The sequence below is a fragment of the Pipistrellus kuhlii genome, unplaced genomic scaffold (assembly GCF_014108245.1).
Source record: "Pipistrellus kuhlii isolate mPipKuh1 unplaced genomic scaffold, mPipKuh1.p scaffold_m20_p_12, whole genome shotgun sequence".
NCBI lineage: Eukaryota > Metazoa > Chordata > Mammalia > Chiroptera > Vespertilionidae > Pipistrellus > Pipistrellus kuhlii.
The window spans coordinates 33,140,424-33,166,265 of NW_023425427.1; the positions used below are offsets into that span (position 1 = coordinate 33,140,424).

General features: G+C 44.5%; 1 protein-coding gene and 2 long non-coding RNA genes across 9 annotated transcripts in view; all 3 read left to right on the forward strand.

Annotated features, from left to right (window-relative positions):
- SMARCA2 (SWI/SNF related, matrix associated, actin dependent regulator of chromatin, subfamily a, member 2) overlaps positions 1 to 25,842 on the forward strand; it is a 169,228-nt gene that overhangs the window by 18,820 nt on the left and 124,566 nt on the right. For 6 of the 7 annotated variants that reach the window (XR_006741294.1, XR_004987180.2, XM_036433911.2 and 3 more), the window contains exons 3-8: positions 318 to 447; positions 6,608 to 7,000; positions 14,069 to 14,324; positions 21,280 to 21,406; positions 23,587 to 23,760; positions 24,950 to 25,123. Coding sequence is in view for 5 of the 7 variants with exons in the window: in XM_036433911.2 (XP_036289804.1) it covers positions 318 to 447; positions 6,608 to 7,000; positions 14,069 to 14,324; positions 21,280 to 21,406; positions 23,587 to 23,760; positions 24,950 to 25,123 (1,254 nt within the window). In the remaining 2 variants the exon portion in view is untranslated. Of the gene's footprint in view, positions 1 to 317; positions 448 to 6,192; positions 6,342 to 6,607; positions 7,001 to 14,068; positions 14,325 to 21,279; positions 21,407 to 23,586; positions 23,761 to 24,949; positions 25,124 to 25,842 lie in introns of those variants that run through there. The other variant, XM_036433914.1, reaches the window with a different exon arrangement.
- Positions 9,877 to 10,861, forward strand: LOC118716530. The gene is made up of 2 exons (XR_004987182.2): positions 9,877 to 10,234; positions 10,353 to 10,861. It is a non-coding gene; the product is annotated as an uncharacterized LOC118716530 (long non-coding RNA).
- LOC118716531 lies at positions 11,489 to 12,717 on the forward strand. Its single transcript, XR_004987183.2, has 2 exons — positions 11,489 to 11,631; positions 12,404 to 12,717. It is a non-coding gene; the product is annotated as an uncharacterized LOC118716531 (long non-coding RNA).

A 25,842-nucleotide genomic window follows, 5' to 3' on the forward strand; every position in this document is an offset into this window, starting at 1 on the left:
TGCAGACTGAGAGGTCCTGGGTTCGATTCCTGTCAAAGGCATATACCTTGGATGCGGGCACATCCCCAGTGGGGGATGTGCAAGAGGCTGCTGATCGATGTTTCTCTCTCATCGATGTTTCTAACTCTCTATCCCTTTCTCTTCCTCTCTGTAAAAAATTCAATAATAAAATATATATATGTGTGTGTGTGTGTGTGTGTGTGTGTGATAGGTGATTGTGCCACAGTTTGGAGGACTTCAGAGACAGGACTTAAAACTCCACATAGAGACCTTCTGTATGAAGGAGGAATCTAACAGCAGCGCTTCTCCTGTTTCAGCCCATGGACGGCATGCACGACAAGGGGATTGTGGAAGACATCCACTGCGGGTCCATGAAGGGCACCGGCATGCGACCGCCTCACCCGGGGATGGGCCCACCCCAGAGCCCGATGGACCAACACAGCCAAGGTCGGTAAGGCTACCTGCCTGATGTGGGCTTCAAACCACAGTCTTCCATCTTTCATATCAGTTATTTTAAATATCACTCCCAAAGAACATGTCAGAGGAAGACTGAATCCAGCATGTTCCTTTTCTCTGTAGAAATCACCCCCAGTCCCCACCAACACAACTTGACTATTCATGTGGTCACTTTCACTAACAAAGTCCTAGTCATGTTACTAGCTTTCCCTCGGGCTAGCCCAGTGCCCTGTGAACCTCACCCAGAATCTTTATCGTGAGGTAGTTAGGTGAATGATAGTATCCCGGTTTTATAGATTTATAGATGGAGAAAAAGAGAATTTACTCTGTTTTCCCATGTTTCCACCACCGTGAGGGACAGGGCCGGAAGGAGGAGCCGGGTCTGCCTCCCCAACAACAGTAGGTGTGAAGGCACATGAGCCACCTGAGTCCCTCAAACTGCACGCCCATATGTTGTCTGAAAGGGGCCTTTTCCTGTCAGCGCGACGGGTGGTTGTGTTTGTCTCCTGGGCCTGCCGTAACAAATCACCACAGACTGGGTGGCTTCAAACAGCAGAAGGTCATTCCTGCATAGTTCTGGAGGCTGGAAGTCTGGAGTCAAGGTACCAGCAGGGCCATGCTCTCTGAGGACTGTAGGGAAGAATTTGTTGCCTCTTCCTAGCTTCTGGAGATTGTCAACATCCTTGGAATTCTTTGGCATGCTGGTCTGCCCCTCCTATCTCTGTCCTGATCTCCACATGACATTTTTCCTGTGTGTCTGTGTCTGCTTCCAGATTTCCTTCCTCTTATAAAGATACCGTCATCGGATTAGGACCTGCCCTAATGCACTATGACCTCATCTTTAAAAAAAATAAATTTTTTTTTCTTGATTTCAAAGAGGAAGGGAGAAGGAGAAAGAGATAGAAGCATAAGTGATGAGAGAGAATCACCAATCAGCTGCCTCCCACACGGCCCCTTTCTGTGTATCAGAGCCCACAGCCCAGGCATGTGCCCTGACTGGGAATCGAACTGTTATCTCCTGGTTCATAGATCGATGCTCAACCACTGAGCCATGCTGGCCAGGCAACCTCATCTTAATTTGATTACATCTGCAAGGATCCTATTCCCAAATAAGGTTACATTCACAGGGACTAGGGGTTAAGGTTTCAAACTTATCTTTGGAGAGGGCACAATTCAACCCACAAGAATGGCCAAATCAATAGATGGAATATTTCTCTTCTCCTTGGTGCCTTTGCCCCTCACTGTTGAAGGCATGTAAAGATACCTCAGAGTCGTTTGAATACAAGGTAACTTGTTTTCAGAATCATGGTATGGTCATTTAAACATGCAAGGGGCATGGGTTTTCTAGCACTAATTAACCCCAGTATGTTGATATTCTAACTCAAAGTTTATGGTTTATGCATTCTATTGTATATTCCTATGTAATTATATTAATATATGTATGAGCTTTTTTCTCCATCAGTGATTAGGCATCCAATCACCTGAGAGAAAATTTTCCAGTGTAAAGATTTAGAAAAATGTAGTCAGTGTGTGTGTATATATGTTTGTGTGTGTGTGTGTGCGTGTGTGTATTAGTAAATATATGCAAATCTTGGTGGCATAGGAGTGCGACTTCACTAATATGCAAACAGGGTTATGACTATCCCAGACTCTGAATTTTGATGACAGGTGGGTATAACTGTTGCAGATGACTCACAAAATCTTGACCATATCAGAAAAGCGTCCTGAAAGAGTCTTGGGATGTTTTGCAGTCCAGGAAGAAAAAAAATTGACCCATTCAGTGTTAAGAATGAATTAAAATTCTAGGGAGCCAGGTGCCAATGTAGCTCTAATTTTTAACACTTGGGAAGTGAATATGAGTTGTATTAAGTGATTGGCAAAGCCATGTGCTTGCTCTATCTGTTCTGGCTTTGTGGTGCCTCTAACTGTGGGCCATGGGAAAACTCCAAAATGCCTGAATTATAATGGGGTATTTTTACTTTTTTGTGTCCTCAAATTTCTCTCATTGCTTGGCTCCTCTCATCAACTTAGAATGATGATTTTTCTTGGACTCTCCAACACTTGGCACCAATGTTTATGTAGCACAGAACTGGATACATACTTAGTAAATTTTGCTCAATTAGGTAGAGAAGTGAACCTATGCGCTCAAAAATCAACAATTTTAAATAACTCTTAATCTTTATATAATTTCAGTAAATTATAATTACTTTGAAATGCAGGGGTCTGCATTAAGTGGAATCAGAATTAGCAAGTCACATTTTTCTCTGAAATAGCAAAAGCGCGTTGTAGGCTGGGGAACGAGATATTTAAACATGTATTTTTGACAAAGTCGTATTGGTATAATGCAGTCTTATTTAATATAATGATTTTAAAAGACCTTAGACTCTATAATAGCACATATCTTTAAAAACCCTACTGTAGAAAGCCATTTATAAGTACACAGGTACAGGGAGGTGTAGTATTGATCAGAAACCTGCCAGCTTTAACTACCTAGCAACCTATTAGGTTATTTTAAGCGATTGGTTGAGAAGCAAAACCATTTCCTTCAATAAATACTGAATTGTGTAGTTTATTATCCCAATGATAACATTTTTTATTTTTAGTCCATTGGGTAAAAAAAAAAGTCTTCAGAGGCAAGTATATAATATTTCATGTTTTGCATGTATGTATGTGAAGATAAAAATTTATATAAAATTGGCACTTATAAGTTCAAGATTATTAAAAGGAGAAAGATGATTGTGTTTCTCTGAGGCAAGGTGAAACTGGGGAGATAATGGCTCTTGAGGACAAGGAAGAGAAAACTGCCACATTTGATTGCTTTTGAATGAGCATATCAAATCAGATTTCAAAAAGAGCAGATTCTGTATAAACGTTGTCATCCTCCAGACAAATATTCACTCTTGGGCAATTTCCTCAACTAAAGATAATTGCCAAAATACTCGTTGTTTCATAGTTAAGATTCTGTTTTTGCCTAAAGTTTTATTGATGCTAGTCATTTAGAACAAAAAATTCTCTATATCTGAATCACTGTCACATCCTATATAATGAAAGCCTAATATACTAAGTATCCAGTCGTCCGGTCATCAATTCAACCAATCAAAGCATAATATGATAATGATATGTTAAGGCCGCTCAATAGCTTACTATGATGTGCACTGACCACCAGGAGGCAGGCAGTTGACTAGCCGACCAGTCGTTATGACGCATACTGACCACCAGGGGACAGATGCTCTGACTGGTAGGTTAGCTTGCTGCTGAGGACTGGCCAATCAGGACTGAGTGAGATGGGCCGGACATCCCATGGAGTCCTCCTGCAGACCCTCCCTAGCTGGCCAACCTCCTGCTTCCCTCCCTTTCCCCGATCATGCACTAGTGGGGTCCCTTGGCCTGGCCTGTGTCCTCTCACAATCCAGAACCCCTCGGGAGATGTAGGAGAGCTGGTTTTGGCCCAGTCCCAAAGGCCAGGCGGAGGGACCCCACTGCTGCACTAATTCGTGCACTGGGCCTCTAGTCTTTAATATCATTCTGTGATAGAAGGATTCTGTTGACATTCTCTATAAATTCTAGGAAGTGATTTTTTTTCCACCTTTAGTTTCTTCTTATTAAATTTGAAGTAAAATTGTGTTTATTGATTAATTATGGAAAGTGATTTTTATCCCACCTCCAGTTTCTTTTTTAACCAGTTTGAAATAAAATTAATTACTGTGCATGATGCAACTGTCTCATGTTCATAGCTTTGCCCACAGTTCACAGTGTACACGAGATTTGATAAACAGTGTTATACAGTTGAGCTAAGACCCGACTGTTCATTCTGCTTTGGTTCACTATGTTAGGCATCCTCTGACAACAGGTAAGCTGTAATTGATAACCTTAGGAAACGGGAGAGACATGTAGTATGACCCATTTTAACACCTTCAACTGTGCGTGTCATTAGCTCTGGTAGGGAGTTTTTCTCCCTGTGATGGGCACATGGTTGGCCAAAAGGTGTCAGGAAGGTGCTTTTATAATGAACAAAAGCTTTGCACCAGCATTACAATTAGAGAGCTAAGCCTCATTAAAAAAGGAAGAATGTTAATGATGAAGCTAGGTGTACGTTATTGGGATTACATTTCTGTTAGCTTTGCAGGCTGATTGCAGGGGCATTTTCTTGGCTAACTTACCATGACCAACCAGAACCCCGCTGGCCTTGTGGTTCTGCACTCCCTGTGGAGTAGGGATTTGGGGAATGAGGACTGTTCTTCATTTCTCGTCAGGACAGGATTTCTCTGAAAGGAGTGCTACTGGTCCCCAATGGATCGAACAAACCCTCCTCTTGTCTTAGGGGACCAAGCCAACTTTGTTTCCCTTTCCAAATGACAATCTGAGATGGGAGTAACCGTGTCCTTTACTTTCTGTCGTCTGCTGAAGGGTGATCACAGTACGTCCCCAGCCGGTGGCAGTCACCGTCTCAGGTCGCTCTGGTCCCACAGAGGTGCACAAAGCTGTCTCAGCTCACACTCAACAGAGGGTCAAACACACTGCACCTGCCCGATCAACACCGAGGTGCCAACCTTTATGGTAATGGTGGCACTGTCCATTTATGAAAGGGCAGAGACCTTCTCTCTGGTCTTTTATATTGTGTCTGAGGACACCTCTGACTTCAGTATTTAGCACCTGGTTTGAAATCAAGGCGATCTCTCAGATGGCAGTCGGCCACTCTGTTCTCTCCTTCATCCGGGATCTCCCTCCAGCTACACACAGGCATGGGTTTATTGAGGAATTCTGCAGCTGAGCTGTACAGTTCCATTCCTGAAACAAGCTCCTTGCAATTTTTGTTCTTTTTACCTTTTCTTCCTCAAGAAAAGTATTCTTAAACCTCTCATTTAGATCTCTTATAACCCAAACTGTGCACTCTTATTTTTATGTATTGTGGTTTTTAAATGATTTTTGAAACTTTTTTTTAATATATTTTATTGAGTTTTTTTACAGAGAGGAAGGGAGAGGGATAGACAGCTAGAAACATCGATGAGAGAGAAACATCGATCAGCTGCCTTCTGCACACCCCCCACTGGGGATGTGCCCGCAACCTAGGTACATGCCCTTGACCCGAATCAAACCTGGGACTCTTGAGTCAGCAGGCCGACGCTCTATCCAATGAGCCAAACCAGTTAGGGCAGATTTTTGAAACTTTTAAGTCTTTAAAAAGCAAAGCTAATAGTATTTTTATCCAGCAGTTAATCTTAGACCTGAGAAAGAACCCAGGGACATGAGCACTGACAGGCAGTTCTTAGCGTGTAAACACCCAGCTCCTCACTCCTCCAGGAGTGACGTGGAGGCCAGTTATTTATTTTATATCCCAGAGCTTCTGCATGAGACTAACCTCCAGGCCCCCGCTGCAGCAGCTGGTTCGGCAGCACAGCCCTTCCCGGCTGCCTGCCCTCCTTCGCTCAGCTTTCCGTCCCCTGGCCAGCACCCTCGCCCCTTCCCCGGGCACCACCTGCGCTCCGTCCTTCCATCGGCTGTTTCCAGGGAGAACTCAGCGAAGACAACACGCACAATGCCATATGCGCTCCCACCGCCGTGGAGCCCCTTGATAATTGCACACTCTTCCCGATGTGCATAACAGACCAAGTAATATCTACCTCTGTAAGAGACGCTTCCTTTCACGTTGGGATACTGCAGAGACCTTCGGGTTTTGTTTGGAGGCTGGAGCGCCTTTTAGTGTATAAGACTTCCCCCCCAGGTGCCTCCCTGTAGGCGGACAGCAGCCACTCACAGTTTACCCTCGAGGACACGTGGTGGCTCTTGACCCCTTGAAGTGTGGCTGGTCTGAATCGAGATGTGTGAACAAAAGGATGCATTGCTCTCTTTACCAATTTCTGCGTTTTGAGATGATAATATCTTGGGTACGGTGATTTAAGTGGAATGTATTATTAACATTGGTTTTATCTGCTTCTTTTACTTTTTAATGTAACTGCTAGAAAAAAATTTAAATTATATATATCTGATATATATATAAATCTTGTTAGGTGATAATGCGATGATTACATTAGGTACATTTTGAATTGCCATCAGACAGTGCTACTGTAGGAAATTACCAAGATATTCAGGGATGCCTCTCTCCCGGGGTCATCGGGGACAGCCTGTGATGCCCATCTGTGTTTCCTTCTAGGCTACATGTCGCCGCACCCGTCTCCCCTGGGAGCCGCAGAGCACATCTCCAGCCCTATGTCGTCGGGAGGCGGCCCCACCCCACCCCAGATGCCACCGAGCCAGCCCGGGCCCCTCATCCCCGGCGACCCGCAGGCCATGAGCCAGCCCAGCAGAGGCCCCTCGCCTTTCAGTCCCGTCCAGCTGCACCAGCTGCGGGCTCAGATTTTAGCTTATAAGATGCTGGCCCGGGGCCAGCACCTCCCCGAGACGCTGCAGCTCGCGGTCCAGGGGAAGAGGACGTTGCCTGGCATGCAGCAGCAGCAGCAGCCGCCGCCGCCGCCCCAGCCGCAGCCGCCGCCCCAGCCGCAGCAGCCACAGCAGCAGGCCCTCGTGAACTTCAACAGGCCAGCTGGTAGGTTAACGGGCACCCACGTGAGTCACGTGACGGTCCAGCTCGGAGGAGGAAGGCTGCTGGTGGCACAGACGCACCGGGCTGGCAGAAGCCCAGGGCTGTCTTAACCTTTCGCTGTGCCGGGCCAGCCGGTTCCCTTTCCCTTGCTTTACTCAGTTGGCCCAGATTCCTGGTCTTCTCTGCTGTTTGAGCTTCTCAGCCACTGGGGACTCTGGTGCAAGCTGTAGACCTCGGCACAAGGCACCGTCTCTTACGATTCTGCATTCTCTCTCAAGAGGGGCAGGGTTTGCGGAAGCCCATCCGCCAGCAACAGGTACCGAACTCTGCGCCCAGTGCCTTCCATCCCTAAAAGCGCACTTCTTGAATCTGCTCTTCTCGAGCCATTTGATGCCCTTCGATTGATTTCTTTCTGTCCCTTCTCGTTGTGGAAAGCATTTGGGGAGGCTTCCCAGACACATACCTGCAGTGAAATCATTGTCCAATAGAGAGTCAGAAACAACGGGAAATGGAAGTCCAGGTCGAGCATGCAGAGGCCACGGGACTTCTCATGATTGCCTCATCTGAGCATCCAAGGTGACGGTGTCCAGGCAGGAAAGACTCAGGCACCTAAGTCTCACCACTCAAAAGGAAGTTGCTCACCAATTCACAGAGGACACAGGCCCATTTGTAGCTTGAGAGTAAAATGTGGATTTCCTAGGTGGAATTTATTATTATTATTATTATTATTGCTAGAGGCCGAGTGCACGAAATTCATGCACATGGGTGGGGGGTGGGGAGAGGTGTCCCTCAGCCCAGCCTGCACCCTCTCCAATCTGGACATCCCTCTCACAATCCAGGACTGCTGGCTCCCAACTGCCTTCCTGATTGACCCTAACCACTTCTGCCTACCAGCCTGATCATCCCCTATCCACTAGGTGGAAATTATTATTATTATTATTATTATTATTACTTCAATCCTCACCTGAGGATATGTTTTTATTGATTTTAGAAAGGGAGATAGAAACATTGCTGTGAGAGAGAAACATTGATTGGTTGCCTCCTATATGTGCCCAGAACCAAGAATCGAACCTTGGTATATGCCCTGGCCGGGAATCGAACCCACAACCTTTTGGTGTACGAATAATGCTCCTGTCACCTGGGCCATCTGACCAGGGCTGGCATTGTCGTTTTAAATGATGTTACGACTGTAAGTGGTGCTGCATGACGGAGGCATCGATGACATTTGTTCATCATAAACGGAGTAACAGAACCCACATGGCCTAGTTCTTACGTATCTTGGACTTTTCCTGGAATCAAAGTCAAGGCGATGACATATGTCACGTGTTGAGATGAGATAGTCCTTGTATGGCCTCCTGGTGGTCTGACTTCATCCCACTGGTAGAATTCAGAGCTACCAGAGGCTATAGGATGCCCTTTCCTGAATGTTGTTTTTCTCTGGGAAGGTTATGGGTGAAGTTCCAGTTGTCTGGGTACTTGAATATAACACATACTTCCTGTCCTAATAAACACCATCCTGTGCGTTCTCTGGATCATTTTCAGAAGAGAGGGTTTCATTTTTTTTTTAACCCAGCTCAATGCCTACCTCTTCCCTCACCAAGCCCCCACCATCTGGGGGAATTCGCTTAATTACTCACTGACCATGTCTTTTGGATTTCCAGGAGTCAGACTTCCCTAGAAATGGAAATATTTGGGCAGACAGTATTTTATGCCAGAGTGGGCGAGGAGGACGTGGATGGAGGAGGAACCTCCTCAAACAGAGCAGGCCCATTCCTGCCCCGGGAAGGGCGTCACCTCTGACAGCATTGCTGAACTTTCCCCCAAATCTCAGGTTTCACAGGGAGATGACCTTCCCTGACAAAGACTTTTTTTTTGGATAGGCATCTAGGACAAGTCAAAATGAGAGAATTTTTTTTTTAGTTACTATTACCTTTTATTAATTGTTACTGCTTATCTTCCCCTCCCTCTTTTTAAATAATATTTTTGTTGATTTCAGAGAGGAAGGGAGAGGGAGAAAAATACAAACATCGAGGAGAGAACCATATTGATTGGCTCTCTCCTGCATGCCTCCCACTGGGTATCCATCGAGCCTGCAATCTGGGCATGTGCCCTGCCTGGGAGTTGAACCCGGGACTTCTTGGTCCTTTGGGCAGCACTCAATCCATTGAACCACACCAGCCTCCCCTCCCCCCACTTCCTTTGTAAAATAAAGTATAACTGCTTATAAATACCTCCACAAATATTTCAGAAAAAATAAGTTTAAGTATGTCTACTTATCTGGAGGTAGCTGTGATTTCATTTTCCTTTTGTCCCATTTTCTGGTGCTATTCGTGTCTCAAGAGAATCTTTTTGTCTGGGGTGGTCTGCCTCAAACCTGCTCCAAGGTTATAAATCACCAAAATTGACATAATCAGAGCTAACACCAGAGAATTACAGTTTGACTGGAGGAATAGCTCACCAAGCAAGTAACTCTTCAGTCCTGTTATGGGCTGCTCTCAAATCTAACCCAGCATTTTTCTTTTCACTCTGATTCATTTTTCCTTTTAGATACTAAAGCAAAATTAAAAATGGGAACTGAAAAAAGTTTGGGTTGGTGTGGGGGGGGGGGCATGCAGAAAGGACTTTATGGTAGAAAGCAAAAGTTTTATTGCTCAGTTTTTTCAGTCCCCTTCCACTTCCACATTTTTAGTCATCTAAAGTTTCTTGGTATGTTCAATTTTATTATGCTTTATTACATTTCTTTTTTTTTTTCTTTTCAATAGATTTTTATTGATTTCAGAGAGAAACGGTGAGGGAGGGAGAGACAGAGACAGAAACATCAATGATGAGAATCATTGATTAGCTGCCTCCTGCACGCCCCTTGCTGGGGATGGAGCCCACAACCAGGGCATGTGACCTGACTGGAATTGAACTGTGACTTCCTGGTTCATAGGTTAACCCTCAGCCACCGAGCCACGCTGGTAGGGCCATTTCTTTTTTTAGCCTGTGGAAACCACTTCAGTCCCTCTTTAATGCACAGAATTGTTATTTGCCTAACTACCTTTGTGAGCCAGAAGGCAAGTTGGGAACTCCGAATGCATAGACATTCTGTACTTGTGAGATTGAGGTGTCTGAATGAGTTTGTTTCCGTTTCTTAAGCTCAGGCATGGGGTGCATCCAGTAAAGACCCCCGTCCCCTTAGCAGCACTGGGATGCCCCTCAGGAGAGTCTGAGCATCCCTCCACCTTGACATCTAAGGTGAGGACTGAAGGGAAAGCAGATGCGTTTTGTACCTCCGACAATTAAACCTAAACTGTTTACATTGTAGAGGGAGTCGGAGATAAGCCAAAGAATGTAATCTGTCTTCCATTGGCAGATACCAGAGAGAGGTCTTATCAGTTAGCAGACCACCAGTGTCTGCTGTGGCGACGATTTCCCTCAATAATAGATCCAGCCAGGCAGCTCCGCTCTCAGCCGCCGGAGGGACAGGCAGAAAACCTGAGGGAGAGGCGGTGCCATCCTGGGCATGCCTGCTGGTGGCAAGCTGCCTCTGTGTAAATAGAAGTTTTTTCTGGAATCGGTTAGAGGGAGTAGAAAACACCCACGCAGAAAAGAAACGTGTGTGTTTAGTTAGGAAAGGAGTTTGCTTGTGAGTCTGATTGCAGGTTCCCAGGAAGCACGTGGCCAGCCTGCTTCTCTGCATGTTTGTGCTGAGTCGTATTGAACGGTAGGTACAGTGTGAAGTTTGCTGTAGAGGAGGGAGCGTTTCCAAAGTTGCCCGCTAAGACCATAGCGAATTCCCCCACATCCTTTCTGTGCCATGCAGTCTGTGCAGAGCCCATGAATTAAACTAGACTTCTTTATCTGTGTGTCCTTGGTGGCAGCCAAAACGACAAACGCTGAGGGTGGAGCAGAGTTGCATTGCCTCATTGATTCCTCACTGCTACCCTCTGAGGTGGGTACTGTTACTACCGCCATTCTGCAGATGAGGAAACTGAGGCACAAGGGGTTAATGAAGAGTTGCGCAGGCTCACACAGCCAGCCGGCGATAGAGCTGACGGGAAGCTTTCCGTTCTTTCTCTTTCGGTCCAGCATGCTTTAAGTGTCCCTGTTTAATTCACGGTAATTTGTAGTACTTTTTAAGTTAAAGATTTGGATATGTAAATCCATGTTTGGGTCTCTCTCTCTCTCTCTCTCTCTCTATCTCTCTCTCTCTCTCTCTCTCTCTCTCCCTCCCTCTCCACCCCCCCCCCTCTCTCTCTCTCTGCTTCTCAATTTTAAGGACCAATCAGCCAGATAAGAATGTCTTTATATTTATCGGCCAAAGGCCAGCCATGCGTGTGTCAGCTTTAGTAGGGAGTCAGAGGCTATAAATGACTAGATTCAGAACCAGGGATATCACACATGCCCTGGGTGCCTTTTTTAAGAGGGTGAGGGGGGAGAGGAATTTGGTTTTAAAAATAGTGACTTGAATAGATACATCAAGGAGTCATCATAGGCTTCTGCCTAGGTATGTGCAGACCATGATTCTGGGCTAAAGAAAAAATGCCCGGAATAATTGAAACTTGTAACACTATTACAGTGTTCGGGCTTTTTGTTGATGAATTATTTAAACTTTAGAAAAAGGAAAAAACAATTTGAGAGCTGAATTTAAGGTAATTATTATGAAATTATCTTCTCAGTAAGACCCACATGTTCTTTTTTATTAAAGGTGGTGGTGGTGTTTTCATTATTTAGTATGCTATATCAAGCCTTCAGATATATTCAATTCTGCCAGTTTCCTGAGCTTATTAAGGAGGGTTGTAGAATTACAGGAGATTAAAGTAAGTGTTAGAAATCTCCAGCTCCTCTCTTCTGGCTAGATCACCTAAAGCACCCCAAGTGAGATATCTACCCTGTTTTTAAAGACTTCTAGGGAAAAAACTATCCAATGCTTAACAATCCTGAGGCGTAATGCTTAGAAGTTGGTTTCTTTTTTCTTTTTTTTTAAAATATATTTTATTGATTTTTTACAGAGAGGAAGGGAGAGAGATAGAGAGCTAGAAACATCGATGAGAGAGAAACATCGACCAGCTGCCTCTTGCACACCCCCTTCCCGGGATGTGCCCACAACCAATGTACATGCCCTTGACCAGAATCGAACCCGGGACCTTTCAGTCCGCAGACCGACGCTCTACCACTGAGCCAAACCAGTTTCGGCAGCAGTTGGTTTCTTATATATGGATGAAAGAAACTCTAAGTATAAAATATTATGAAAAGCTATGCAACTGCAAAAGATCTCTCATTCAGAAAAAAACCAACAAAAACAAAACAAACAAACAAACAAACAAAAAAACAACACCAGAGAGTACTTAGTTGAAAAGAATCTCTTATTTATGGTAGTATACCTAAAATGCCTACAATATGAATCAATGTTGTTCCCTCAAGAATTCTTCATCAACACCAGAATCAGGGCTACAGATTACCTGAAGGAGTCTTATTTAGCTCTGTAATTTTTGGAAAGTTTTACCTAACTTCAGAAGAAGGGGGGAAAGGAACAGTAGTAACACTATACACACACACACACACACACACACACACACACACACACACACTGCAGTTTCCTAAGCAGTTTGCTCTAATTCTTCACATTCCTCCTGTCAGAATGTTTGCTTATGGCTACCTGTGCATTGTCATGTAAGCCCATTTCTAAATGAATAAAAGTGCTGGAAATTGAATAAAAGTGTTTTAATTTTTCATAATGTATATCTTTGTATGGTTAATTATTAAGTCCTTCTGAAGTATAGAGACTATTATTTTTGTTAGCTTTGAATCATTTTAATTCTTCTTAGAATAGATATAGATAATTCTTGAGAGAATGCCTGTGGGAGGTTTTAACTTCTCCTTGCTGAAATTTTCTTTTCTCTAATTCACTAAGTCATCTGGTGGCATCTCTGATCATATTTATAATTTTGAAGGAAGTAAAAATCCACTTAGGAGGAGAGATGGAATCGTCCTATGTTGGGCTTATACTTACCATCCCAACCTTTTAGGCTCAATGTGGACAGTTGCTTAAAATTAATGTATTAAGTACAGTTCAGTAAGCTTGACGAATGCATAGCCCTTTATTCTGATCCCTGTACTACTAATCTTCATATTTGCTAGTTTTTATTGGGTGGAAGAAGCAGTTTTTTTTTTTCCTCTGCACTGCATGTTTATAGAAATATCCCAGATAGGTAGTAAGAAATTGAAGTTCTAGCCGAAACCGGTTTGGCTCAATGGATAGAGTGTCGGCTTGGGGACTGAAAGGTCCCGGGTTCGATTCCGGTCAAGGGCATGTACCTTGGTTGTGGGCATATCCCCAAGTGGGGGTGTGCAAGAGGCAGCTGATTGATGACTCTCTCTCATCGATGTTTCTAACTCTCTATCCCTCTCCCTTCCTCTCTGTACAAAATCAATAAAATATATTAAAAAAAAAAAAAAAGAAATTGAAGTTCTGAGATGCACTGATTTAATCTGAACTTTACTTTATAGGTCATGGGGGAAAATGCCTGCCGCTCTTGAGTTCACACCAGAGGACCGCAGGCTTCCGGCTGCTTTTGTAAGGCCTGGCTCTGACAGCAGGGCCCGTCCAGAGGGGCTGAGGCCACCTGCAGAGCTGCCTGCAGTTTGCAAAGTGTGATTTTTAGGATCACACTCAGATTGCATCTGACTTCGGTTATGTCGTTAACTTACTTTTCAATAACCTAACTGACTTAGGTTGTTATTCCCTTCCTTTTCTGAACTCTGAATGCACCTGTAGTTCTTTTTAAAAATCCACTTTCCATGTAGACCTACATCAAAATCTGGCAGCCCATTCTTTTAGTCAGTTTACTATTTAGGAGTCATTTGGGGGCCATTTCCACGAATGCTCATTAGCAAATGCCATTCTCCTTGGCCCCAGGTCCTTCTTTCTCTTGCCCTGCCTTTCCTCTCCACACCTCCCTCCTTTCATTTTCCTTCCCCCCTTTTTCCTGGTCACCATCCCCGGGCCCCAGGGGGACAGTGGGCAGGCCCGGTGTGGCCGCAGGTCGGTGACCCGCCCAAACTGCTCACATGGCTCTCGTCCCGCAGGCCCCGGGCCGGAGCTGAGCGGCCAGAGCACCCCACAGAAGCTGCCCGTGCCCGCGCCCAGCGGCCGGCCCTCGCCCGCGCCCCCCGCAGCAGCCCAGCCGCCCGCAGCCGCAGTGCCCGGGCCCTCGGTGCCGCAGCCTGCGCCTGGGCAGCCCTCGCCCATCCTGCAGCTGCAGCAGAAGCAGAGCCGGATCAGCCCCATCCAGAAACCGCAAGGCCTGGACCCCGTGGAGATTCTGCAGGAGCGGGAGTACAGGTAATGCACCCCATCCCGTCCAGTCCCGTCCCTGGAGGCGTGAAGCTCTGTTCTTGCAGGTATCCCCGAGCCTGGCGGGTGGGTGCAGGGCTGCGGTTGTTCCTCTCTTTGGGGCGAGGGAATGGCCCGAGGAAGATGGCAGAGGCCAAAACTCATGCGATGAGAATGATTTCAGCAAAGCAGGGCTGGGAAGGCGATTGAGTCGGGGGCTCTCTGGTGGCTCTGGGTTGGCAAGGCTGTGATTTCCACTCATTTAATCAGGAAACTTTTATCAGCCCCCGGTGACGTGCCAGGCACTGTGTCAGGCCCTGGGGTGTGAGCACCCGTGGTTTCTCACTCCGATTAGGGGTGCCTGATGTAGTTTGCCAGCTTGTCCTAGAGCGGTGACTGCAAGTGGGTCAGATGCTGAGTGTTTTGAGTTGGCCTGACCTTGGTGATACTGAAGTACACTTTGGTAGGTATAATAAAGTTTTTGTTTAAATTCATGCATGATCTGGGTCTCTGCCTCGTTAGTATATGTGCTGCTGAAGCGAGCACCTGCTCTATGCCTTGGTCCAGTGTTTCCCAAAGTGTGGTACGCGTACCCCCAGGGGTACGGGAAGAGTTTGGTGGGGGTACGCTTTGCACCGTGCTTAGCTGCGCCTAATTCTACGTTCTCATGACTACGAGGGGTACTCAGCGTTACGAAAATTATAGAAGGGGTACACATATGTCAGAAGTTTGGGAAGCACTGCGGTCCAACGTTAGGAGTAAGCCCTATGTAGTATCCTCCTGTGGGGTCCTTTCAACGCATCCTCTAGAAGCTTATTTTCACCTGATTTGGCACATTTGTCTAAATCAGGAGTTGGCAGACCTTCTCTGTAAAGGTCCAGGTAGTAAATGTTTTACGCTTTGCAGGTCCATGTGTTCTCTTTGACAACTACTCATCTCTGCCTTTGAGTGAGAAAGCAGCCCAGATGATAATGGGCTGACTGTGTTCCAATAAAACTTTATTTACAAAAGCATGCTGTGGGCAGGATGGGCCCACAGGCCATAGTTACCTGGCCCCTCATGCACATGGTTAATGTTAAACAAAAGGGAGACCAGAAAGAACTGAGTTAAATGAAAGCAAAGCTCAGATCATGGTTTCTGGAATTAGACAGGAATTGTGCTCATCACTTTCCTAGCCGTGTTGCCTCGGTCTAGTTCCATCTCTTCTCTGCAACTTAATTTCCTCATTTGTTAAAAAAGGATATTAGCGTATTTCTTGTGGGAGGAGATAAAAATGACACAAAGACGTTTAATACATATTAGCTATTACTATTATTTCCCCAAAATGATTTAATTGAAAAGAACAGTAGAATTTAAAAATCGCAGAGAATGTTAGTAACAATGTAATAGGCTCCCTTTTCAAACATTACTTTAAACTTTATTGAAAAACGCATGACTTACTTATTACTAGATTAAACTACTAAGCTATCAGCTGTGAGAGTTATCCTGAAAAAAGCCACAGTAACTTGCCGTTAAATGTGTGCAGTTGTGTGTGTTTTTTTATGAAGAGCGTAACTGTAGTCTCATTACTATTGCTAATCCTCAATTAAGAACTTTTATGTTGCTGTTTCCAGCATTTCATGTTTCCCTGGAGAGCTAGCTGCTCATCATCTGTAGCTATTTCAGTGTTCAGAAGCTGGTTTTGTTGGGTGAATAATTGCCCTGTATTATAAAGTCAAATATTAGCAAACATTTCTTGGACAGGAAAGCTACTTATATGCAGTCGTTTCTCTATGTTGCTACAAAGTATCAAAAGCAATTTTTAAAAGACTTCCTAAGAGTGAACATTTGTTTTCCTACCCTGAAGGCACAAAGCTACTAGTATTTTGTTAAGTCATGTGAATTACCTTCATAACATCAGAGATACTCTCTGTATCTAGAATTGCATCTGTATGTTTCTTTACTCAACCTGTGTTTTGTGTGTATGGGTGTGTGTGTGTATTTTTTGGCTCCTAAATTCTCATTTTCACCAGGATTTTAATTGCAGATCTTTTTTGTGCTGAGCTCCTTTAATACCTTTTTTTGGGAAGTGGTCTTAATGGGTAAACAGCATTAAGTAGTACTATTTCACCTGTTCCAAAATAAGAAAAGCTTTTGTCCTTCACTCCTATAGAAATAAAAATAATAATGTATCTGTCAGTATCTCTTGAACTTCTCGCCTTGTAGAATTGTGGTGGAATGGCTGTTTTTCATAGTATTGTGGCTTGATAAATGTCTCCTCGTTTGTAAAACTGCATGGCTTTTGAAATGATTGATCTGGCAATCCTGGGTCCAAACAGCTGGAGGGGCCTTTGGACGGGGTTTCCCATGGCCATCCTGAGGAGCACAGGTTTGCACTGGCTGCATTGCAGGGGCATCTTCTAGCTTCTTTACAGAAAAACAGCTGGCTTCTGCTGATCCAAAGATAAATTGTTCACCTGCCGAGATTAGTAAAAATTTTCTCCTAAAAAGGGTACGTTAAGGCCCTTGGAGACTTGTAAAGACAGCTCAGAGGCATTGCCACTTGCCCCTCTTTGAGAGAACGGCCTGCTTAGCCTGTAGCATTGGTAACTGGAAGGTCACCCACCCGCCCACATCAGGGAACCTTTACCTTCTGATCAAGGCTTTGAGCAAGGTCTTAAAAAATCCAGTGTAGCCCTGCCAGTTGCTCAGAGCATCGGTTCTCAGACAGAGGGGTTCTGGGTTCAGTTTCTTACAGTCAAGGGCACTTGCCTCAGTTGCAGGACCTTGGTTGCAGGCTCGATTCCTGACCCTGGTGAGGACCCATGTGGGAGGCAACCAATCAGTATGTCTCTCTCACATCGATGTTTCTCTTATCCCTCCCCTCCTCCCTTCCACTCTCTCTCTAAAAATCAGTGGGGAAAATATATCCGGGTGAGGATTAACAAACAAAACATCCATTTTACAATTTTAAAAACTTTAGTTTAAGCAGAGTCATCTGTCAAAAATTCTTTAACCGATGTTCATTTCTTTGACCATTATAATGTCACTTATCTTGTCTATGAAAATTGAAAGGAAATTGTCAGAAACCTAAATTTTTTTTAACTTTAAGTACCTTGGCTGCTTTTCCTTGTTCATCACACAACCAGGATTTTGACAAATTGGCCTTCTTTATTTAGTAAGGGCATAAATAAGTGTGTGCATGTGAATCGTTTGCCTCAGATTTGTACAAAGCCTCCCGTTGAAACAGTTTGCCCATTTGAATTGGGTCCTTTCCCTTTGAGAAGGAACGTTATTGCTTTTCTCTGTGGTAAGTGTCAGAGAGATGTTCCCAGTGCTTGTCTTGCCTTTTTGGCACACTTCCTTTGCTCCACGATATATTGATACCTAACTGCACTTCTCCCAGTGAGACTTCGAGGTTTGGGCCGAAGGGCTCCAGGCATTGTCACATTAGCATGTAAACCGATTCCACAGATGTGTGCGTGAGAGATGGATTTCAGATTCACAGGAAGAGCATTGCTGTGTTCTGTCAGCCCTCTGGTTACCAAGGCAGAATTTTGCTTCGGGAAGCAAACATAGTCTGTGTTTTTTGGGAGTGTGTGTGTGTTGGGGGGGTGGAGTGTGTGTGTGTGTGTCCTCCCTGGTATCCATTACAACCCTGAAAAAAATCCTTCTTAAAAATTACCTAGAGCCACTTTAGCGGCAGAGTTACAAAAAGTCAGTCTCCCTCCCTCGCCCTCTTTCTAAAAGTGTCACTCAGCTCCTTGAAGGAGCAAAATGTACCAGTGTCATTTTCTGTTCAAATAACTCTCCTGCAGGAATCATAAACTTCTCCTCTGGACCTGAACAAATATCTGTTGCCTTTAATGGAACTCTTTTTCTTGCCAGAACAGTCACCCCTCCTGATTTACTGCCCAATCTGTATGAAAAACTCGAGTGACCTAATTCTGCTTCAATTTTCCGAGCTCGTGAGGACACTAAATGAGTCTCCTGCAGTCATGCAGTATTACAGCTGTTGTTGTTTCGACACGTTGAGAATCCTGCATCTCTTTATCGGGCAACCTGCTGAATCCCATTGACGGGACGGTGAAATTGTCTGCAGAGAAGCATTATTTAAAACGAAGACTTCCATTAGCAGCCGCCACCACCCAAAGACAGCATTTTCTGCCTTACAGAAGCCCCTCCCGTACTCCGTCCCCACCCCACCCCCATGTGCTGAGTTGAATGCATATCATTTCACCCTCCCCTTCTCCTACACTTTGTACTCTGTACTTCTTGCCTCCCTTTCATGAAAAAAGAGATTCTTTTGTGCTAGGGAATCTGAGATTCACTGACGAGTGACTGGGTGCTTTGGACAGGAGCCGTCATTTCAGGAAGAAGTGTCCTCCTCCCCGCGCCCCACCCCCAGCTCCTCCCCCACTCCAGTGCCCCAGTCACCCAAGGCCGCAGCCACCCCCTGTCCCCACCTCCCTTTCCCCCCTCCACTCCCCAGCTCTCACCCGCCCACATCAGTGTGATTTAATCTCTACACTGTCTGTCCAACTATCCTAAGATTGTTTATTTGGTTCTTCAGAAGATTACGGGAAATGCAGCTATTCCTTTAATTTAGCACCTGACCCACTTTGTCACAGGGAGTAAACCAGAACACCAAGGGGTGGTTTGGGTCCTGGGTTTTCAAATGAAAAAGGTCTGAAATGACTCTGGAACCAAGGAAGGAGAAGACCCCTATTGTTGGCCCTCATCTCACCCCTTTATAATATTTTTTCTTTTACTGTGGTCTTATTTTACAAAAGGAAGACTGCTTCAATTTAGTTATTTCCTCTAAATTATATATTTGAAAAAAAATCCACAAGAGGTTTTTCTCTTAGTATCTTAAATGTTAAGATGTGTCATCTGCTGCAGTAGTTGGAGATTTGGGGCTATGTGGCTATTTAAGAAATTGATCTGGATAAATGAAGTAGACATTTGTTTCAGATAGTGAAAAATTTTAAAAAATTGATAGTAATCTCATGAGTATCAATACTAAAAGGAATAAAGAGAGAGTTGGGAGAGTTTGAACAATTTGACCAGAAAAAGTAAAAGTTTAATATTGTTGTTTGAATGAACACATTTTTAGTCTGCTGCATGGTTAAACCATTTACTGTGTTATTGTTTGTGTCGGTAGACATCATTGAAATAATAACATGATAACCATGATAATACTATTATACTGCATTATGATGATAAATCACTCAGGAAATCAGAATTAATAACATGTATATACCAATAAAGTAGGAATCTGTTATAATACTTTCAGTGAAATCAATGAAAAACAATGCATTTCCTTTATTATAATTTTTAAATTTTTGAAAAAGAGGACATTTTACTTCTCTACCAAAGCAAATAACAGTTGTTTTGGGGTTTGTTTTTCTTTAAAACAATCATTTTGATATTTGGGCTATATGAAATCTTAAGATATTTTGCACATCTAAGTCAGAGTTTTTTTCATATATATATATATATATATATATATATATATATGAATATATATACATCATTGTAAAGATTGATGAAACCATAATACTAATTTTTAACAGAATCTTAAATGATCAACATTTATAGTTGAGATCCAGGAAAATTCTCAGTTAGAAAGTCTATTTTAATTATCCTGTAGTGGTTTTAGCATCAGGCAAAGGAGGTTCAGCCTAGAGACCTCCTTTATCAGCTCTGAAGTCAACATGTTTCTTAATACCTCCAGGTTTCTGTTTTCCCATCAGTAACAGCACCATAATACTTTGAGGGGTGTGTGTGTGTGAGTGTGTGTGTGTGTGTGCACGCGCGCGCACGAGAGAGAGAGAGAGAGAGAGAGAGAGAGAGAGAGAGAGAGAGAGAGAGAGGGAGAGAGAGAGAGAATTAAATAAAATTGTGCATCAAATGTACTTAACTCAGTACAGTTCATGTTAACTTAGTTTAGCTTACTGCCCTTTTTATTACTGTTCTTTCTTTTGAAGTCTCTTCCAAGACAGTTTTGCCCCAAATTTGGGGGAAGATAGTTCTAAAAATAGATTTAAATGGCATATAACTATTTGCAAAAGAAAAAATAAGAAAGAAAAAAAGAATCCAGGTGAACTCCAGAACCAGAACCAGGAGTTTCTCTGAGGAACAGTCCTGGAATCCAGGATGAATGAAGCAGGTGGATGTCTCCTGTTTCCTCTGGAGAGGAAGGACCTGCAGTCATATGTTTGATAGGGTCAGAGTGAGGCTCTCCAGCTGTCCTTTTCTAGAAACACCGACCCCCCCCCCCCCCCCCCCCCCCCCGTTTTTAAGTACTGTTTCCTTTGCCGGTGGCTGCTGCCCCAGGCCTGATTTTTAAAAACACCCAATCTGCCTTTTCTCTTCCCCAGCAAGCTCTGCTCGCAGAGGAAGTGGCTGTGGTCGGCAGGGCTCTCTCTCTCTCTCTCTCTGGGTGTTTTGGGTTGGCTGATTTCCGTGGCCTCAGCATCCACAAGGGCTCTCGTTCACCCAGCTTTAGAGGCCGCTGTCATCAGCATCTTGGCGAGGTGGGCACAGGCCCCGCTGCCGCAGGACAGAGCCCGGAGTCGGAAGGGAGACTTGTTTCCGCCTGCTGCCGGCCAGTGGCTGGCTGGGCTTCTCAGAGCAAGTCAGCCATTCTGCCTCCCCGTTTCTCTCTCTGTTCAGAGGGAGCAGTGGCACTTGATGTTCCTCCTCCTCCATGTACCATGAGCCTCCTTTCCTGGGAGTTAGAGAAAGGTTATGCCCGAGACCAGAGTGTTAAGCAACACCTAGCACCCGTCTGCACTAACGCACGGGTGGCTTTTCTCCGTTGAACGCCAGGAAATCAGGTTGAGTGTCCGAAATCAGACCTGAGTATCGGGGGTAGGTTTTGCCACGAACTCGAACCTCATGTTATTGTTTTGTCATTTAAGACTGAACTGTAATGTGTATTTCCATCTCTCTCCCGCCCCTGTTTGACTGTCTCCCTCAGACTCCAGGCTCGCATAGCTCACAGGATACAAGAACTGGAAAACCTGCCTGGCTCTCTGCCACCAGATTTACGAACCAAAGCAACCGTGGAACTGAAAGCGCTTCGGTTACTCAATTTCCAGCGTCAGGTAGGGCCTTCCCCCCAGCAAACCTGAGGCGGAGGAAAGGAATGTAATAGTTGGAGATCAGCGTGTGTTTCCTTAAGTCTGTTCAATATTGCTATAAAGATAGAAACTTAGTAACGTCGTGTCTCTTTTAGGCCAGCAGCAGAGAGCTAAAAGTACTGAAGACAAACTGCTTATTATTCTGTGTTTTTTTTTCTCGCCTGTGTATCAGATACATTTTTCCCCCAGCTGCATGATAGTTTGCAAAGTCAGAGTTATGGCACTTTGTTACCATGGACGAAACCTTGAGAACAAAAAAGATAGCTCAGTTTGCGTTTATGACTCCCAAGAAAAACAGTCAAGTGGTAGATCGGAGCTTCTTTGTAAGCACAAATGTATAATCCTAGCCATGACCGGGAAGATATTTTAACAAAGACAATAGCTGCTCCCCTAAATTAAGAGTCCAGCATTTATAGAAATACATAAACCTGTGTCTGGTAACTTGATTACTCGTCACAACACAAGTTTGGTGCATTTGATCCTGTCAGACCTCTGCATTGAGTAACCAGTGAGTTATTATCTATTGTCCCTGCTCTGGTTCATAGCAGTCACTGATTAATAAACGCTAGCATAATGATATGCTTTGGAATTGCTAAATCAGTAGGGAACTAGTGGAATGACATAGAGCTAATTTTCACTTGGATGAGCTTTGTCTTAAGGACTCTTCTGCAGCTCTCCCAGTCTGCAGGCTGCCTCATTTAGCCAAACGGGAAAAGGGGCACTTGGCCATCCTCAGTCAGATGGGTTTGCTTGGTTAAGATCCTGGGGCATATAAAATGAATTATTAATGAATAGGAGTGAATCGCATGACTCGGTCTGTTGGAGGGTGTGATTAAAATCACAAGGCCACCTCACTTGATATTGTCATGTGACCTTGGGAGTACATGTGCCTTATCTATAATAATAAAAAGGTAATATGCTAATAGACCGGACGTCATTCCGGTCGTTCTTCCTGACTAAGCCGGGGCCGGAGGGAAGTCAGCCCTGGTCCCTGGTGCCTGCAGGCAGCCAAAGGCAGGAAAGGAAGCAGCCTAGGTCCCGGGTGCAGGAGGGAAATCAGTGCCGGCAGCCAGGGGAAGGATGACCTACTTGGCACGAATTTTCGTGCATCGGGCCTCTAGTTGGTTATAATATCACCAAGGGGCATCAGTGTGGCTGGGTGCTGCTTGCTCATAGGTTTGAAAGAGTAGAGTAGAACTTAAATTTAAAAAAAAAAAAAAGAAGAAGGAAAGAAAGAAAACGTCTTTGAGTTCCATTTTCTTCCTTCTTATACGTGACTTCATAAAATGCATTGATAAAAATTTTTATAACATTTTGTTAAAAAAAATATTTCCGAAGTATATTTTTAGGAATAACATTATATTCAAGTTAGCTTCACTATGCTAGACTCTTATTAGTCTCTGATTTTTGCTCCATCTTACTGAAAAATTCTATTATTTAAGAAGTTTCCCAGTGAAATGAGCTGTAATTCATGCTGATTTCAGATTCAATTGAATTATTATTTTGATGTATATTTTCCATTTCCACCCTCTATCACCACATAACATCCAAGATGGATGCTATTATGTTTATAATCATCTCAAAGTTCATGATATACTTTAAACTTTGAATATCTTTCAAAGAATATCCTTGTTAGAAGTGGGAAGAAGCCCAAACTAGTATCTCTTGTCTTTTAAATGAGACTGTGAATTAACACTGTTTGAGTATGTGCTGCCCTGTCCATGAACAGGAAGTCACCCTTCGGTTCTTTTTGCAGAGCATCATTAAAAGTTAATCTTTTTAAAAATGAGGAGCCCCTTAGTATGGCATTTTAAAAATCTTATTAACTACTTAGTATCATTGGAATAATTAAATAGGATGAATAAATTTATTTAAAATATCTGCTTTATTTTTATTTTTACTGTTGTAATGCTATAATTGCTTTCCCCCCCCCTGAATTACTTGTAAAGAAAAGCCATACCATCTTTGAAAATGCCACATAAACTTGGTATGACTTAGTGCCTTTATTTATGAAAAAGGCCAACTGTGACTGAGAAACCTGTAGAATCCCCCGTCCGCCCCACTCCGGGGAAGGGAGAGTAGGAGAGGGTCAGGGATCTGGCCTCCGCTCGGGGAGCCTCTCGCTAACCACTTTCCTCCTGCAGCTGAGGCAGGAGGTGGTGGCCTGCATGCGGCGGGACACAACCTTGGAGACGGCTCTCAACTCCAAGGCGTACAAGCGGAGCAAGCGCCAGACCCTGCGGGAAGCCCGCATGACGGAGAAGCTGGAGAAGCAGCAGAAGATCGAGCAGGAGAGGAAGCGCCGGCAGAAGCACCAGGTACCGGGGCCTGGCTCTGCCCGTCCTCGCGTTCACAGACCCGTCCATCTCAGTGACGGGCAGGAAGCGTGCCGCGGTGGGCCGGTGGGCGGAGGAGGCTCACAGCGCAGGAGAGCTCCTGGGAGCTTGCCTGGTCCCCACGGTGCAGTCGGGGACACTCAGGCCACGCCAGGCGGCTGGGGCTTGCTTCGTTCCAATCAGGTGCCCCCTCCTCACCCCTGGAGAGCTGCGGGCTGGGTGGGATTCCCACAGCAAAAACCTGGGGGACTTGGGAGGAAGAAAGCAGAAAGGTATTGTCCTAACACAGACAGATGTGGTGTCCAGGGCTCTGTGACGGGCCCCGATGGAGATTTTACGGGGCAGATAATCAGGAACATTCCTTCCTAGGGGTTTGGAAATATTTTGATGTAGGATTTGGTTTCATGTCATAAGCCTATCTATAACTTATGTTTGCCTTTTTTGCGCTCAGTTTAGTGCCCATCCTAGTTTCGTTTTTAAAAAATGTTGGAGTTAGTGTACATATACACTCCCCTTCCCCATTATTTAAAAAATATGTACCAGTTTCTTATGGAGTTTTAGCTTCCTATGAAATCTTGAGTCACTATTGCTTTTTTTAGGGAGAGAGAGAAACCTTGATTTGTCCCACTTATTTATGCATTCATTGGTGGCTTCTTGCATGCACTCTGACCGGGGATCAAACCTGCAACCTTTGGAGTATCAGGCCGAGCTGCTCGGCCGGGACTCTGAGATATTTGGAGCAGAGGAAACATTACTTTTATAACATCATTCTCAATGGAAATACCCATGTCCCTCAGGTTTGAGAATGATTGGCTTTTAATTTTATCATTTTCATTTTTTTCATTTTTCAGGTTCCTCTCTTTTTTCTTCCTAGTCTCTCCATTTTTTATCTTTCCATTTTGATGTGGTCACACTCTCATAGCTTCAGAGGCGGCTCTTCCACAGGCTGGCACAAAAATAAACTGGGAGAGGTCATCTCTCCCGCCAGCCCTGTAGTCTGCACTCGGCCATGGACACACACACCAGGGCCCCCGACTCAGAATAGCCCCAGGTTTCTGGTCTTTGTCGTTGTGAGATGCACACTGCGCGTTTTTCTGGACTGGGCCGAAACCTCGGGGGCCTTGGGAAAAGGATTTTAAGTATTCTTTTCTGCTCCCTTTGGGATCTTCAGGAATACCTGAACAGTATTTTGCAACATGCGAAAGATTTTAAGGAGTACCATCGTTCCGTGGCCGGAAAGATCCAGAAGCTTTCCAAAGCAGTGGCGACGTGGCATGCCAACACGGAGAGGGAGCAGAAGAAAGAGACAGAGCGGATCGAGAAGGAGAGGATGCGCAGACTGATGGTAAGGAACCCGGGAGAATGCCCCCCTTGTGTCCTGTCCTGGGGATGTTCCATAGGCCACAGCAGAAGGAGAAAGGAAGAGCTGCTCGCCAAATACATACATGACTGTGTTCCCTTCACTTCATGCCGATGGAGTTCAAACATCCTCTCTCCTGGACAATGCACGTCACACATCTTGGGTGATAGCTGGTCAGTATAGTGTTCCCATGTCCTAGGATGGCATTGCTGCTCAGATTTAGCGTCTCCCATAGAGGAAGGTACTGTATCTCCTGGGAGTTTTGATAACCAGATCTGGAAGGCTGGACACGGCCGTTCTTTTAAAAACTATTGCCTCTTTGAGACTAAGGGCACACGTTGTTTTGAATGAATATATCTCATTATGTTGTGCCTTGGAACCTGATGTCTTTTTTTTCTTAATGGCAGAAATTTTTCTCAAGCCATGTAAAAAGCGATTGTTACGTTAATTTTGAAAGGTTGCTTTTTGTTTATAGCAGGGGTATTGTCAAAGGTTAGTCAGGGGTTATTATTTTTGCACTGTTCTTTTTTCAGTGGATATGTATCACAGAAGAGATTGATTGATTTTATTGGCCTGCATTTTATTTTATTTTTATTTTTGGTAATTGGACCTCATAGAACACTGTGAATTTTGCACACATGTTGTGACCTAGCATGAGTGCTGGAGAGCCGCAGGTTCTGTGGGGACATAGTTCCCGAGTCCTG